The sequence below is a fragment of the Carcharodon carcharias genome, chromosome 12 (genome assembly GCF_017639515.1).
Source record: "Carcharodon carcharias isolate sCarCar2 chromosome 12, sCarCar2.pri, whole genome shotgun sequence".
NCBI lineage: Eukaryota > Metazoa > Chordata > Chondrichthyes > Lamniformes > Lamnidae > Carcharodon > Carcharodon carcharias.
In genome coordinates, this window is record NC_054478.1 from 138,989,390 (window position 1) to 139,008,047 (window position 18,658).

Genomic DNA, 18,658 nt, shown 5'->3' on the forward strand with positions numbered 1-18,658 from the left:
CTTTAAGTAATGTTTCCCAATCCATCATTGCCAACTCACACCTCATACCATCGTAGTTTCCTTTAAGATTCAGGACCCAAGTCTCAGAATCAACTACGTGACTCTCCATCTTGATGAAGAATTCTATCATATTATAGTCTCTCATCCCCTAGCACAACTAGATTGTCAATTATTCCTTTCTCATTACACAATACCCAGTCTAGGATGGCCTGTTCTCTCGTTGGTTCCTCAACGTATTGGTCCAGAAAACCATCCCGTATACACTCTAGGAATTCCTCCTCTATGGTATTGTTACTAATTTGATTTGCCCAATCTATATGCATATTAAAGTCACCCATAATTACTGATGGGTTGAATGGCCTCTTTCTGTGCCATGACTTTTCTATGTTTCCATGGTTCTACAAGAGGCGACGAAAATAACAGAAGACTCTTTTGAAAAGAATAATGAGAGGAAGAATAAAACAACCTCCCCAGGTTTACCTGTTTGAGTGGACTGGTCATCATCACAGCTCAAAGAAGGTGTTCCGAAATACTTGAATCAATGCTTTGAACCAGAGAGGAGATTGATTTCTTTTCAAGTTCAAAGAGTATCAAAAGCGTTTCCACACATCATTTAATCAGTCATCGCATCAAGGTGGTTATGTGCTTTCTGGTAGTGCCACTAGACAACTCAAGTTAATACAGTTGGAAGCTTGCTACAGTATACTTTAATGTAAAAGATCAACCCTTGTTCCATTACATTAATGTTCATTGCAGTTACAGCTCTATCACTTGTGATTTTATTTTATACCTTAACCTACTGAACCCATGGTTTAGACCACAGCCTGTGATACAGTGTTCTTCATTGCAAGGCCCACCAGCCAATGGCAGCTCCCATCAACACTAAGTGCGGCTCCCCGACTCCACATTGGTAAGTTAAAGCGGCCTGTAATCTCGGTGAGTGTGGCGGGATTTGTTTTAACATCGTTTCATGTGACTGGTGCCACTTTGGAGCAGCCTTTCACTGCTGCCCGACCTCCGAATTGCAGGCCTTTCTCCGACCTCCGAGTTGCGGGCTACCCCCTCCCCGATCTCGGAGCTGTGGTCTCTTCCCTGTCCCCGACCTACCCCCTCGCCAAAGCTCTCGCCACTTCCCTTTCCTGGACTTGCATTCCCATTCAAGCTCCGGATCCGACCCTGAGCCAGACCTCCGATGCTCAGGAGGTTATGTGCTTTCTGGTAGTGCCACTAGACAACTCAAGTTAATACAGTTGGAAGCTTGCTACAGTATACTTTAATGTAAAAGATCAACCCTTGTTCCATTACATTAATGTTCATTGCAGTTACAGCTCTATCACTTGTGATTTTATTTTATACCTTAACCTACTGAACCCATGGTTTAGACCACAGCCTGTGATACAGTGTTCTTCATTGCAAGGCCCACCAGCCAATGGCAGCTCCCATCAACACTAAGTGCGGCTCCCCGACTCCACATTGGTAAGTTGGGAGTACGAGTCTTGATGGTGAAGAAGTACTGAGCCAGGGCTGCTACAGTCCATGTCCTTTTGGAAATGACTGTCGAAGCTGCTCCTGCCTTGCTCAGAGCGAGGCTTCAGGCAAGGGGAAGCATTTTTTTTAAAAAAAACATGGATTGTAGCAGTCCCAGCTCGGTGACGAGCACTCACATTTCCACAACGTTGGAGCTCTGGCTTCGGATCGGATCTGGATCCTGGACGGAGACGCAAGTCCGGGAGAAGGAAGCGGCGAGAGGGTGAGTCAGGGAGTGGGAGGAGGTTCTGCGAGAGGGTGAGTCAGAGACAGGGGAAGAGGCCACAACTCAAAGGTCAGGGAAGGAGGAGAGACCACAATGCAGAGGGTTGGGGATGAAGAGGGTGATCTGCAGTGACCAGGAGGTTCAGGAAGCAGGACAGATGGCAGGCAGGAAGTACTGGAAGTAGAAAGTTACATTTTTCTTTTGAAATAAAATAAGGTTAAAAACATAAAAGTTATTTCATTTACCAATATAGGAGGTTAGCTCTTCCAGCTGTTAAAGTAAGCTTTGCACCATTCAGCTTTTAAAAAGTTTACTTGCATTGGTGCATTTTTAATTCCTTACATTTTCCTGCTTATTGTTTTATAAATGCTGCATTTTTTTAACTGTACATGCGTATTTATTTTAAAAATAAATACACATGTACAGTTAAAAAATGCAGCATTTATAAAACGCAGTATATAATATGTGACTTTGTTTTGGTCACCCTGTAACATTACATCATGAAGGAGCAGTAAGCAATGATAAAAGCAAAATACTGCGGATGCTGGAAATCCAAAACAAAAATAAAAATACCTGGAAAAACTCAGCAGGTCTGACAGCATCTGCGGAGAGGAACACGGTTAACGTTTCGAGTCCGAATGACCCTTCAACAGAAGTAAGGAAAAATAGAAAAGATGTGAAATATAAGCTGGTTTAAGGGGTGGGGTGGGACAGGTAGAGCTGTATAGCAGGCCAGTGATAGGTGGAGATAACCAAAAGATGTCACAGACAAAAGGACAAAGAGGTGTTGAAGGTGATGATATTATCTAAGGAATGTGCTAATAGGTGATATTAAGGGTAGAAAACAGGACGAGCAAGGTACAGATAGTCCTAGTGGGGGTGGGGTGGGGGGAAGGGATCGAAATAGGCTAAAAGGTAGAGATAAAACAATGGATGGAAATACATTTAAAAATAATGGAAATAGGTAGGAAAAGAAAAATCTATATAAGTTATTGAAAAAAGGGGGGATTGGAAAAGGGGTGGGGATGGAAGAGAGAGTTCATGATCTAAAATTGTTGTTTAATAGCAACGATAATTTAGTAGTTGATGTGGCTCCCACACTGCAGGTTTTTTGCTAAAGTACCCCTTGCTTGAAAAATAGTGAAGGTCACTGTTGTAATAGGTGCACTTTTCTCATATATAAGCCAATTAATTATATGATGCATTTTTTCTTCTCTCTTCAGGTACCATGCCTTAAGTTGGCAACCGTGGTCTATGGTTATGCTCAGCTGGGTACTGCAGTGGCTTCTATAGGTTCTGGCTGACAAGAAGACTCAGCTGCACTGACCACACCTGCCACAAGTATCAGAAGGATTTACAGGTCAATAATCAACCGGCTTGGTCATGTTATGAACACACCTTACACGGCCATCAAGTCCCAGAGTGGGAGTTGAACCTGGAGTTTCTGGCTCAAAGGTAGGGACATTACCCACTGCACCACAAAACCTCCCATATAACACATTACTATTTCGATTTCTCTGTGATGCATTAGCTGACCATTGTTTTCAAACCATAATGCATATTGTTTGCTTCAATAGGCTTGGTCCTTTAAAGGTTTGGTATATGTGGTCATTTCAACCTGAAGCCTATAATGTATGGTCTATTGAAAACCTGTAGAAGTGTTCATAGGAACTTCACAAAATTTCTAAGGTGTGAGAGAACAATTCTGAGCTTCTAGGTGCTTTGTCATAATTATACCCGTTAGCTGCTGTATGAGGCTGAACCGGACCATTCACAACCTTTGTGTCCTATTTGATGCTGAGCTGAGTTTCTGACCCCATGTCCAAGCCACCACCAAGACCACTTACATCCATCGCTGTTACATTGCCCATCTTCATTCATGCTTGCCCCAGCTCATCTGTTGTTAAAACCCTCAACCACGCCTTTGTTACCTCAAAGCTTGACTATGCCAATGTTCTCCTGACCGGCCTCCAACCTAGCACCCTCCATAAACTTAACTTCATCTGAAACTTTGTTACCCCAACTCCTATCAAATCCTGCTCACCCATCACTCATTTACTCATTGAGTCACATTGGCTCCCGATCCAGTAATACCTCAATTTTAAAATTCTTATCCTTGTGCTCCAATCTCTCTGTGGCCTCACCCTCACTCTGTCTCCGTAACTTCCTCCAGCCCCTACAGCCCTCCAAGGTCATTGCACTCTTCAAATTCTGGCCTCTTGAGCATTCCCAATTTTTAAATCTCTACCATTGGTGGCTGTTCCTTCAGCTGCCTAGGCCCAAAGTTTTATTTCCTTCCCTAAACCTCTCTACCTCTCCACTTCTCCCTAAGACATTGCTCAAAAATGTACCTCTTTGATAAAGCTTGGGTCATCTGCTCTAATACCTCCTTCTGTGGCTCGGTGTCAAATTTGATCTGATAATCGTCCTGTGAAACTCCTTGAGACGTCTGACCATGTTAAGGACGCTATATAAATGAAAGCTGTTGTTTCTATTCCTGCATTTTTACTTGTCAGATCTTTTACATATAATTTTAAGGTAATAAGGCACTTTGCCTGGAGGCTGCTATTGGAGCAGACAGCAATTCAACAGCTTCAGTCAAACTGCCAAGTGGCTCTTCTAATTGTAATATAATTTCCTGTGCCTTAAGTTAGCACCAGTCCACAGGCCAAGCATAGTGGAAAAACATAACTCAATGTGAGCATTATACATTTCACATTGGCTCAATACTGAAAGGTTAGATTTTGCTTCTATATTCAATCTTACCCTAAATTTTGACCTCCTTCATTCTGCTGTTGTTTTCTCTCTCCATTACATCACTCTGACTGTAAAATATATTTGATTTTTAAGCTCTAAGACCTGTGCAATTTTTCACTTGCATAGTTTTTTCATTTGGCTGTGTATATAATTATCACCAGCTGATCAGTCTCATATTTATTCATTCCCACAGCAACTCCTTTAACTGAGCTTTGCCCTCCAGCTAGACGTCTCGCTCCAACTCTCTTCCTCATCTACAAAATCTAAATCATCTTATAACCTGAAATCTATGCCTTCCATTTCCCTTCTCCATTCCCCTCTGCTGGTGGTAGAGTTCCGCTCTTATCATCCAATCCCGCTCTCACATTTCCAACAACTGCTTACAATTAGAGAACACATTTTACATAAAAATAAAATGTCACAGGTTCCTTCAGGGGAGCACTCAGTCAGCAGAGTATATTGTCCATTCCTCATCTGTCTCACTGTATATTGTACTTTCTTACCAGCCTCATTCTATAATGCCACATTTTCAGCTGTCTTACTGTATATTGTTGAATTTTCACCTGTTTCAGGGCATATTGTCCAATCCTCGCCTGTATCACTGTATATTGTCACATTCTCACCTGTCTCACTGTATAGTATCCCATCCTCAACAGTCTCACTGTATATTGTCACATTCTCATTGTACAATGTTGCATTGTTACTTGTCTCGCTGTAAATTGTCCAATGCTCACCTGTCTCGCTGCATACTGCCACATTCTCACCTGCCTCATTGTATATGTCCCAACCTCACCTCTCTTCTGTCTTTTGTCACAGTTCACCAGTCTCACTGTATTAGGTCACATTCTCACCTGTCTCACTATATATTGTGTCACCCTCACCTGTCTCACTATATATTGTCACATTCTCATCTGTATCACTGCATATTGTCACATTCTCCCCGCCTCTGTATATTTGCAGATTTTCCTTTGTCTCACTGTACATTCACACATTCTCACCTGTCTCACTGTACATTCACACATTCTCACCTGTCTCACTGTATATTCACACATTCTCACCTGTCTCACTGTATATTCACACATTCTCACCTGTCTCACTGTATATTCACACATTCTCACCTGTCTCACTGTATATTCACACATTCTCACCTGTCTCACTGTACATTCACACATTCTCACCTGTCTCACTGTATATTCACACATTCTCACCTGTCTCATTGTATATTGTGCCATCTGACCTGTCTCATTCAATATTGGCACATTCTCATCTGTCTCATTCAATATATGTCACATTTTCACCTGTTTCACTGTATATTGTCTCATTCTCACCTGTCTCATGGTTAATTGCCCCATCCTCACCTGTCTCAGTCTATATTAGCTGTCTCACTCTATTATCCCATTCTCACCTGCTTTACTGTATATAGTTACATCCTCACCTGTCTAACTGTATATTGGCACATTCTCATCTGTCTCACTCTATATTGTTCCATCCTCTCCTGTCTCATTGTAAGTTGTCACATTCCCACTTGTCTCTCTATATATAGTCACATCCTCACCTGTCTCCCTGTATTATATCACATTCTCACCTGAGTCACTGTATAATCTTGCTTTCTTACCTGTCTCACTGTATATTGTCTGATCCAATCCTCACCTGTCTTGCTGCGTATTGTCACATTCTCACCTGTCTCATTTTATATTGTTCCATTTCCATCTGTCTTACTCATTGTACATTGTCACATTCTAACCTGTGACACTGTATATTGTCACCTCGTCACCTGTCTCACTGTATATTGTCCCATCTTCACCTGTATCACTGTACATTGTCACATTCGTACCTGTCTCACTATATATTTGCACATTCTCACCTGTTTCACCGTATATTCTCACATTCTCACTTATCTTGTGGTATTGAAGTAATTATGGTTTTATTTAGTGTGTAATGTACCTTTAAGAATAATACTTGTTACAAAGATCACATGATCTGTAGAAACCAATAGGCGAGTAACGCGGGCTACCTAAGCAGCCAGTGTAGACATAAGAGTGGGAGATGAAAGCACACATGTAGTTGCTGCTGATTACATTGTAAATAAACTTAAAGTTTCCACCCAAGAAGTGTCTATAGATCAACTCTATCACTAATAGTATAACTCGGCCACCCTTCAACAAATTGGCAATGCAGATAAAACAGGATTGAACAGAAGAAATCAAGTTAGAAAGGAATCGGCACTGTACCTTGCCGAGTGATTGTAAGTAGCAAGCTCCGTTAGAATTGAAGAAGTTATCCCCTCTCAAAATGCCACAATTTGGGAGAATTGATCCTTTTGAACCAGCCACAGACGATTGGTCTCAATACATAGAACTCATACCTTGCCTTCTTTTTTCAAGTGAACCAGGTTACAGGGGAAGAGAAGAGGCGAGGATTCTTTTGAGTACATGTGGAAGCAAAACCTACAGTCTGATTCGAAGTTTGATGGTACCCAGTGCCCTGGATTTGGAGAATTTCGATGAATTGGTGGACCTCGTGAAGAGTCACTTCCAATCCAAGTCATGATGCAGAGGTTCAGGTTTAATTCGCAAAAGAGAGCCCCGGGTGAGACAATTGCATGCTACGTGGCAAATTTGAAGCAGTTAACGGAACATTGTGAGTTCGGTACGTCTCTGAACGACGTGCTCAGAGATCATTTAGCATTTAGTGTGTGTGTGTGAAAAAGGACTCTATTCAGAAAAGATTATTGTCCGAAGTGAATCTGGATTTCAAGAAGGCACTAGAGAAAGCGCTGGCCATGGAAAGCCCAGTAAGAGATTCAAAAGCAATACAGAGTGTGCAAAATGGTCCTGTGCTCCACATCGGGCGGGAAACCTCAGCTGAAAGAGGCACGAGAAAGCAAGACTCTGCTGAGAAGCAGGAAACAGCCCCCGCTAGCCAAAGAATAAAGAAAAATAACTTAGCAGCAAAGTCAGAGAATAATTTTAATAGAGGTAGAAACAATTAGTCTAAAACTGGCAGTTTAAAAAAGTCAAATCCTTCTATTGTCATAGAAATGGACATATAATGAGGCAGTTCAAGGAAAGATTCAAGCAGACTTGTGAACAAAAGAAGAAGCCCAATGAAATCTACAATGTAGAAGAGCCTGAAACAACAAATTCAGACATTTACTCGTTGTCTAATCTGAAAGTTGGAAAGACAGAACCAATACCTGTCACAGTGAAAGTAAACAGCAAACCTGCTGTTAGAATGGAAGTGGACGCGGGAGCTTCCACTACAGTAATTGGGGAACATACCTTCAGATATTTGAATAATGGTGAACATCAGTTAAGTTTAGAAGAAACAGCCGCCAAACTAAAAACATAAATGGGTGAAGACATTCAAGTAAAAGGCATAAGCAGAGTAACTGTCCATTATGGAAGCCAATTAGCACAGTTACCCTTGATGGTGGCAGCAGGTGAAGGGCCAAGGGTGAAACTGGTTAAAGGAGATTAAGTTAGAATGGGCTGAAATTTTCCAGTTGAGAGCAAGATGGCTACCAAAGCCACTTAGAAAGTGTGCCACCATGCTCAAGGATGAACTGGGGAAAATACAGAGCCTGCAGGCCAAGATTCATGTGGATCCAGAAGCAACACCTCGCTTCACGAAGGCGAGACGGGTGCCATATGCCCTGCGAGAAAAAGTGAACATTGAACTGAACAGATTAGAGAAACTGGGTGTTATTCAACCTGTTCAGATCTCAGAATGGGCAGCACGCATAGACCCCATCCTTAAACCCGACTGTCATGAAGAGATTGATGTCTATAATGTTATTGGAAATTATTTTAAAATTGGAATTGTAGTAGGGTCTGTGGCTATGTGTGTCTTAATTGGATTAAAGCCAGCCAGTTTGGGTGCTTTGATGTATAGTAGTTTTGAGATGTTAATTAGATAAACGTAAGGAAGATAAAAGGTAAAATGTAAATTTACATTTGTTGAATAAAGCATCCAAGAGTGGGAGTAAAATCTTGCACCTAGCTAGGAGACGCCAAGAAACGTGCTTATATTACTAGTAAAATTAGTGGGATGCAAATGTTATTGTTAGAAGATGTGATGTTAAAACCTTAATAATACAATGGGAAACTTAGATTCACAGGGCCTCTACCAGGTTGAGGAGAAAGTGAGAGGCATAACAGAGGCACCTGTGCCACAGAACCCCTCAGAGCTCAAATTATTTCTAGGAATGATCAACTATAATGGGCGGTTCTTACCCAATTTGTCTACAGTGCTGACCCCGTGCATTTCCTACTGAAAAAGAATCAACATTGGTTTGGGAGGTGCCCCAGAAAGAAGCTTATATAAAAGTGAAACAATTGCTGCACTCGTCCAATCCATTAGTGCATTATGACCAGACGAAAGAATTGGTGCTGACATGTGATGCACCTCCCTACGGAATGGGAGCAGGACTCTCTTTTTGGATGGATGATGGCACGGAATGGCCAATAGGTTATGTATCAAGAACGCTCACCACAGCGGAAAAGGGACACTCGCAGATAGAAAATGAAGGCCCGTCTGTCATCTCTGGTGTTAAGAAATTTCACCAGTATGTACACGGCCACAAACCATTGCTAGGATTGTTTAGTGAGGAAATGGCTATACCACCCATAGCCTCAGCAAGAATACAACGATGGGCTTTAATTCTGGCAGCATACGAATACACTTTCGTATATAGGCCTGGCAAACAAATCACTAACGCTGATGCCCTTAGTCATTTGCCTTTACAAGAAAATGATGAGCACATCCCAGTTCCACAGGAACTTGTTTTACTGTTAAATTTCTTAGATTCTTTGCTGGTATGTGCTCGACAGATCAGAGACTGGACAAGTCGGGACCCAGTCCTATCTCAAGTACCGAGAACAAGGGCTACATGGTTGGTCACAACAACCCATATCTGATGAAATGAAACCATATTTCAACAGAGGACATGAAATAACCAGCCAGGATGTCATCTTATTGTGGGGAGCACGAGTGATAGTTCCTCCTAAGGGAAGGGAACCACTTTGAATTGAACTACTCAGTGCCCATCCAGGAATTTCCCGAATGAAGACCATAGCACACAACTATCTATGGTGGCCTGGGATGGATGGTGAAATAGAGAATTTAGTAAAGCACTGTGTACAATATCAGCAACTGCAAAAGTTGCCAGTGACAGCTCTGTTACACCCATGGGAGTGGCCAGGTAGACCCTGGGTGCAGTTACACATTGACTACGTTGGATCTTTCCTGGGAACAATGTTTCTGCTCAGTGTAGATGCCCATTCAAAATGGTTGGACATATATGAGGTGAAGTCACCAGTGTTGGCTGCTACAATTGAGAAACTACATCAAAATTTTGCCATTCACGGACTACCAGAAGTAGTCATTTCCGATAATGGCACAGCATTTACGAGTCCTGAGTTTCAACGGTTTATCAGTCTCAGCGGTATCACTCATGTGAAAACTGCACCGTACCACTCTTTGTCAAATGGACCGAGCAAAAGGACAGTTCAGACGTTCATGGCAGGCATGAAAAAGCTAACTAGTGAGTCCTTAGCAACCAAGCTGGCATGCTTTCTTTTTCATGACAGGACTACCCCTCACACAACACATGCGGAGTTATTCTTGAAACGCTGTCTCAGGATGAGATTGTGCTTAATAATGACAAATTTAGAGGTGGAAAGGAGTTAGGGAAGTCAGAAAACCTGACATGACTGGCATAGTCGCAAGAGGAAATTTACCGTGGGAGAGCCGGTATATGTGAAGAACTTCAGGGGAAGACCAAAGTGGTTACCGGGTGAAATAAATGCGGTGACTGGACCTCTATTTTACCAGGTGGAGGTGGAAGGCTGGATCATCCATAAACACGTGGACCTTTTAAGGAAGAGAGAATCAAATCACCAAGATTTCACTAGTGATCATGAGCAGGTCTGCAGTTCCTGTTGAGGATACTCAACCCAGGACTGACATGTCTGATGTTCCTGTAAGAGTTGAGGATACAGAACTGCAAGTGCCCACCCAAGCACCTGATGTTCAGGCAACTCCGGGAAAGGAGGTTCCTGACAAAGAATCCGAAGTTGTGGAGCTGCGACATTCCACACATACCAGGAAACCACCTGAAAGACTGAACCTGTAAATTCCTTACCCAGTGTAAATATTATGTTGTCTTGAAAAATATGTACTTGTAAATATAATATTCATAACAGAGTTAAAGGGGCAGGAATGTAGTTATTATGGTTTTATTTAATGTGTAATGTACCTTTAAGAATAATATTTGTTAGGAAGATCAAATGATCTGTAGTAACCAATAGGAGAGTAGCGCCGGCGACCTCTGCAATCAGTGTAGAGATAGAGTTGGAGTTGAAAGTACCTGTGTGGTTGCTGCTGAGTATATTTTAAATAAACTTAAAGTTTCCACTGAAGAAGTGTCTGCAGATCAATTCCATCACTAATAGTACAACTCAGCCACCCTACAACAGGTATTTTGTCATATTCTCACCTTCTCACTGTATTTTGTCACATTCTCACCTGTCTCAGTGTATATTCTCACATTCTCACCTGTCTCACTGTATATAGTCACATTCTCACCTGTCTCACTGTATATAGTCACATTCTCACCTGTCTCATTATATATTGCCACATTATCTTCTCACTGTATATTGTTACATTCTCACCTCTCTCATTGTGCATTTTCAAATTCTTATCTATCTCACTGTTTATTTTCAAATTCTAATCTGCCACATTGTATATTGTGCCATTTTCACCTGTCTCATTCAATATTGGCACATTCTCACCTTTATCAATGTAAATTGTCACATCCTCACCTATCTCACTGTACATTGTCAAATTCTCACCTCTCTAACTGTATGGATAGAGAACTGGCTAACTAATAAAAGACAGAAAGTTGGGATAAGAGGGACATTTTCAGGATGGCAACCTGTAACTAGTGGAGTGCCACAGGGATCAGTGCTGGGGCCACAATTATTTACGATATATATTAATGGCTTGAATGAGGGAAGTGAATGTACTATTGCCAAGTTTGCAGACGGCACAAAAATAGGTGGGAAGGCAAGTGGTGAGAATGACACAAGGAGTCTACAGAGGGATATAGACAGGTTCAGTGAGTGGGCAAAAACGTGGCAGGTGGAATATAATGTGGGAAAATGTGAGGTTATGCACTTTGGCAGGAAGAGTAGAGGAGCTGAATATTATTTAAATGGAGAAAGACTGCAGAAAGCTATAGCACAGGGATTTGGAAGTCTTCGTGCATGAATCCCAAAAAGCTAACATACAAGTTCAACAGGTAACAGAACAGGCAAATGGAATGTTGGCCTTTATTTCAAAGGGAATGGAGTATAAAAATAGGGAAGTCTTGCTAAAACTATACAAGGCACTAGATAGACCACACCTAGAATACTGCGAACAGTTTAGTCCCCTTATCTAAGGAAAGATAGACTGGCATTGGAGGCAGTCCAGATAAGGATCACTATGTTGGGGATGGAGGGATTTTCTTATGAGGAGAGGTTGAGTAGGTTGGGCCTGTACTCATTGGAGTTTAGATGAATGAGAGGTGACCTTACTGAAACATATAAGATTCTTAGGAGGCTTGACAGGGTAGATGCTGAGAGGTTGTTTCCCCTTGTGGGAGAGTCTAGGACCAGAGGATATAATCTCAGAGTAAGGAGTCACCCATTTAAAACAGAGCTGAGAAGGAATTTGAAACAAAAACAGAAAATACTGGTAAATCTCAGCAGGTCTAACAGCACCCGTGGAGAGAAAGACACAGTTAATGTTGGGCTAAAGAAGAGTCATACGTTAACTCTATCTTTCTCTCCACAGATGCTGTTAGATCTGCTGAGTTTTTCCAGCTTTTTCTGTTTTTGTTTCAGATTTCCAGCATCCGCAGTATTTTGCTTTTATCTGATATGAGGAGGAATTTCTTCTCTCAGAGGGTAGTCAATCTGTGGAACTCTACCATAGAGGGCTGCAGAGGCTCGGTCGTTAAGTATATTCAAGGCTGAGACAGATATTTAATCAGTAAGGGAATCAAGGGTTATGGGGAAAAGGCAGGAAAGTGGAGTTGAGGATTATCAAATCAGCCATGATCTCATTGAATGTCAGAGCAGATTCGATGGGTCAAATGGCCTACTTCTGCTCCTATGTCTTATGATCTTATGGTCTTATATTGACTCATTCTCACCTGTCTTACTCTATATTGTCCCATCTTCACCTGCTTCACTGTAAATTCTCACATTCTCATGTGTCTTGCTGTATATTGTCCCATCCCCACCTGTCTCATTGTAAATTCTACATTTTCATGTGTCTCGCTGTATATTGTCCCATTTTCACCTGTCTCAATCTATACTGTCCCTTTCTCACCTGTCTCACTGTATATTCTCACCTGTCTCACTGTATATTGTCACAGTCTTTCCAGTCTCACTCTGCGCTATCACATTATGCACTGTCTCCCTGTATATTGTCACATTTTTAGCTGTCTCACTCTTTTTATCCCATCCTCACCTGCCTCACTGTGTTTGTTACATTCTCATCTGTCTCACTCTACATGGCCACATTCTTAGCAATCTCACTCTATATTGTCACATTCTCACCTCTCTCACTCTATGCTGTCCCATTATTTCCTGTCTCACTGTATAATGTCACATTTTCTACTGTCTCACTGTATTTTGTCACATCCTTAACAGTCTTACTTTGTATTGTCCTATTTTCAGCTGTGTCACTGTATATGGTCCCATTCTCACCTGTCTCACTGTATATTCTTACTTTTTCACCTGCCTCACTGTATAGTGTCATCACCTGTCTCACTCTATATTGTCCTATTCTGACCTGTCTCATTATGTATTGTCATATTGTCACCTCTCACACTGTATATTCTCACATTCACACCTGCTTTGATGTATGTTCCCACACTCCCAACCATCTCACTGCATTTTGCCACATTCCCACCTATATCACACTACATTGTCACATTCTTGCCCGTCTCACTATATTCTCACATCCTCACAGGTGTCGCTGTATATTGCCCATTTCTCACCTGCCACAGTTTATATTCAAACATTCTCACCTATTTCACTGTGCATTGTCACATTCCTACCTCTCTCGCTATATATTTTCACATTCTCACCTGCCTCACTGCATATTGTCCCATCCTCACCTGTCTCACTGTATATTCTCACATTCTTATCTCACGCAGTATATTCTCACATTCTCACCTGTTTTGCTGTATATTGTCACATTTCTATCTGTCTCACTCTATATTCTCATGTTTGCACCTGTCGTATTTTCTATTCTTACTTGTCACACTGTATATTCTCACATTCTTACCTGTCTCACTCTATATTCTCACATTTTCAGCTGCCTCAACTCTATATTACCCTGCAAACGTTGTTTGTTGTCTCATTCTCACTTCATACTGCATATTGTCACATCATCACATGTCTCACTTTATCTTGTCACGTCCTCACTTGTTTCACTGTACATTGTCCATTTTTCACTAGTCACACTGTATATTCTCAACTGCCTCACTGTATATTTTCACATTCTCACCAGTCTCACTGTATATTCTCACATTTTCACCAGTCTCATTGCATATCATCTGGTCTTGACCTGCCCCTTGTATATTGTCACATTTTCCACTGTCACTGTGCATCGTTTCATCCTCACCCGTCTCAGTTTATATTGTCTGATCTTTCACGTGTATCACTGTATATTGCCACATTCTCACCTGTCTCACTAGGTCACATTCCCATTTGATTCACTGTATATTGGCACATTCTCACTTCCATCACTGTACACTCTCACATTCTCACCTGTCTCACTGTATAATGTCCCATTCTCACCTGTCATAAGAACATAAGAAATAGGAACAAGAGTAGGCCATTCGGCCCCTCAAGTCTGCTCCGCCATTCAATAACATCATGGCTGATCATCCTCTGTTTCGATTTCCACATTCCCATCTAACCCCGATAACCTTTGACTCCCTTGGCGAACAAGAATCTATCTACCTCGGCCTTAAAATATTCAATGGCCCCGCCTCCGCCACTTTCTGAGGCAGAGAGTTCCAAAGTCGCACAACCCTCAGAGAAAAAATTTCTCCTTATCTCTGTCCTAAAAGGGCAACCCCTAATTTTAAAAAAGTGCCCCCTAATTCTGGACTTGCCCACAAGGGTAAACATCCTTTCCACATCCACCGTGTCAAGGCTGTTCAGGATCTTATATACTTCAATCAAATCAACCCTCACTTTTCTAAACTCCAGTGGAAACAAGTCCAGTATGTCCAAGCTATCCTCATAAGACAGCCCACTCATTCCAGGTATCAATCTAGTAAATCTCCTCTGAACCGCCTCCAATGCATTTACATTCTTCCTTAAATAAGGAGACCAAAACTGCACATAGTATTTGAGGCACGGTCTCACCAATGCCCTCTATAACTGAGGCATAACATCCTTACTTTTATATTCAATCGCCCTCGTAATAAAGGATAGCATTCCATTAACCTTCTTAATTACTTGCTGTACCTGCATACTAACTTTTTGTGACTCATTCTAGAACACCCAGATCCCTCAGCACCTCAGAATTATGCAGCTGTTCTCCATTTAAGTAATACTCTGCTTTTTTGTTCTTCCTACCAAAGTGAACAGCTTCACATTTTCTCACATTAAACTCCATTTGCCAGATCTTTGCCCACTCACTCAACCTGTCTATATCCATCTGCAACCTCCTCATGTCCTCTTCAAAATAAACTTTCCTACCTACCTTTGCGTCATCTGCAAATTTAGCTACTATATCTTCACTCCCCTTACCTAAGTTATTGATGTAAATAGTAAAAGGTTGAGGCCCCAGTACAGACCCCTGTGGGACACCACTTGTCACATCCTGCCAATCAGAAAAAGACCCATTTATGCATACTCTCTGCTTTCTGCCAGCCAACCAACCTTCTATACATGCTAATATGTTACCCGCTACACCATGTGCCTTTATTTTCCGTAATAATCTTTGATATGGCACCTTATCAAATGCCTTCTCGAAATCCAAGTCCACTGCACATGTTACTCCTTCAAAAAACTCCAATAAATTGGTTAAATATGATTTTCTTTTCACAAAACCATGCTAACTCTTCCTAATTGCCTTGAGGTCTTCTAAGTGCCCAACTATAACCTGCTTAATTGTCAATTCTAATAGCTTCTCCACGAAACTATAGGCTAACTGGCCTATAGTTTCCTGTTTTCTGCCTCCCTCCCTTCTTGAATTTAAGGGTTATATTTGCTACCTTCCAATCTGATGAAACCTTTCCAGAATCTAGTGAATTTTGGAAAATTAACACCAGCGCATCGGCTACCTCACTGGTCACCTCTTTTAAGGATGTAGTCCATCGGGACCTGGAGACTTGCCAGCCCGCAGCTCCATCAATTTGCTCAGTACCTTTTCCCTAGTGATTTTAATTTCACCAGATTACTTTTTTCCGTTCACTTCCTGATTTGCAGCTATTACTGGAATGTTTTTGTTTCCTCTATAGTGAACACAGAAGCAAAATGTTTGTTCATTTCATCCACCATTTCCTTATTAACTCCTATTCACTCCCCACTATCACTCTCTAGAGGACCAACACTCACTTTACTTATTCTTTTCCTTTTTAAGTACCTGTAGAAATGCTTGCTCTCTGTTTTTACATTTCTAGCTAGCTTCCTCTCATACTCTAATTTCTTTCTTCTGATTAACCTTTTAGTCATTCTCTGCCGTTCTTTATATTTGGTCCAATCATCTGTCCTGTCACTCACCTTTGCGGAGTTGTATGCTTTTTCCTTAAATTTGCTGCTTTCCTTAACATCTCTAGTTAATCATGGATGGTGGGTCCTCCCCTTAGATTTTTCTCTTTATAGTAGGAATGTACTTATTCTGAATACTTTGAAATATCCCCTTAAATGTCTGCCACTGCTACTCTATTGATTTATCCTCTAACCTAGTTTCCAAGTTCACTTCAGCTAGCTCAGCTTTCATCCCCACATAGTTGCCCTTATTTAAGTTTAAAATACTAGTCTTAGACCCACTCTTCTCCCTTTCAAACTGGATATAAAATTCAATCATACTGTGGTCACTGCTACTGGGGATGCCTTTACTCTGAGGTCATTAATTAATCCTATCATGTTACACAATACCAAGCCTAATATAACCTGCTCTCTGGTTGGTTCCAGAACATGCTGCTCTAAGAAACTATCTCAAAAGCATTCTAAGAACTCCTCATCCAGGCTACTTCTGCCAATCTGATTTTTCCAGTTTATGTGTAGATTAAAAACACCCATTTGCCATCTCTTTATCATAAGCACACATATTTTCTCTTGAATACTTTTCCTTACACTGTGGTTACTGTTAGGGGGCCTGCAGACCATTCCCACTAATCTCTTTTTTCCCCTACTATTCCTCATCTCCACCCAAACCGATTCTACATCCTGATCTCCTGAACCAAGGTCATCTCTATTACACTAATGCCCTACTTGATTAACAATACTAACCCTTCAACTTTACCTATCTTCCTATTCTTCTTGAATGTCATGTACCCTTCAATATTAAGGACCCAATCTTTGTCATCCTGCAGCCATGTCTCTGTAATGGCTATCAGGTCATATTTATTTACTTTAATGTGGGTCATCAGTTCATTTAGTTTGTTATGACTGCTTTTGTGCATTCAGATAGAGAGCCTTCAGTTTTGTCTTTTTGTTACTTTTGTAACATCTAGTCTTGACTGTTGATGTATTCTTAGGATTTTTCTCTCTGTCCCTTCCTGTCATTCTCTTACTCTCATTTCTCATATTACTATTTTGCTCTCCTGTCTTGACTCTACACCTTGAATTGCTACCTCTACCCAAGCTTGATCCCTCACCCCTCTTGTTTAGTTTTAAGCTCTCTCTACTTCCCTAGTTATGCAATTTGCAAGGACACTCGTCCCTGCACAGTTCAGGTGTAAACCATCCCAACGGTACAGCCCCCACTTTCCCCAGTACTGATGCCAGTGCCCCACAAACCTGAACCCACTTCTCCCACACTAGTTTTTGAACCATGCATTTGTCTCTCGAATCTTATTGACCTATGCCAATTTGCATGTGGCTCAAGTGGTAGTAGGGGACAATACAGTGCGGGGGATTGAAACTATTCTTTACAGCAAGAGTCCAGACGGTACTGTTGCTTGCCTGGTGCCAGGGTTCGGGACATCTGCTCAGGCCTGGAGAGGAACTTGCAGTGGAAGGGGAGGATCCAGTTGTCGTGATCCGTGGTAATAATCCAGAGATTATTACCTTGAGGTTCTGCTTCTTAATTTGGTGCCTAGCTCCTCATACTGACTTTGCAGAACCTCTTTCCTAGTTCTACCTATGTCATTGGTACCTACATGGACCATGACAACTGGATCCTCCCCCTCCCACTGCAAGTTCCTCTCCAGCCCTGAGCAGATGTCCTGAGCCCTGGCATTGGGCAGACAACACAGCTGTCTGGACTCTCGCTCTCTGGTGCAGTGAACAGTGTCAATCCCCTTCACTATACTATACCCTACTACCACTACATTCCTTTTTGCACCCCCAGCATATTGTCACATTCTAAACTGTCTCACTATATATTGCCCATGCTCACCAGTCTCACTTTATATTGTCACATTTTCACCAGTCCCAATGTATATTCGCACATTCTTACCTGTCTCGTGGTATATTGTCACATTGTCATCTGCTTCACTATATATTATCACATTCTTATCTTCTCACTGTATATTGTCATATTCTCACCTCTCTAACAGCACTTTGTTCCATTCTCACCTATCTCATTGTGTTTTGTCACATTCTCACTTTCTCACTATATAATATCCAATTCTCACCTGTCTTACTCTATATTGTCCCATCCCCACCTGTTGCATTGTAAATTCTCACATTCTCACATGTCTCACTGTATATTGTCCCATTCTCACCTGTCTTACTCTATATTGCCCCATTCTCACCTGTCTCACTGTATATTCTCGCCTGTCTCACTATATCATTACAACCTTTCCAGTCTCATTCTGCATTGTATATTCTCACCTGTCTCACTGATATATACTCACCTGTCTCACATTATATTCACACATTCTCACCTGTCTCACTGCAAATTATC

At 41.5% G+C, this 18,658-nt stretch overlaps 1 protein-coding gene across 1 annotated transcript in view; it reads right to left on the bottom strand.

The window, feature by feature from the left end:
• Positions 1-3,634, bottom strand: part of LOC121284733 (thrombospondin-type laminin G domain and EAR repeat-containing protein-like) — a 71,558-nt gene extending 67,924 nt beyond the window's left edge. The window contains exon 1 of the mRNA XM_041200285.1: positions 3,601-3,634. Coding sequence (XP_041056219.1) covers positions 3,601-3,634 — 34 coding nt within the window. The remainder of the gene's footprint in view (positions 1-3,600) is intronic.
• Between the last annotated feature and the right edge of the window lie 15,024 nt (positions 3,635-18,658).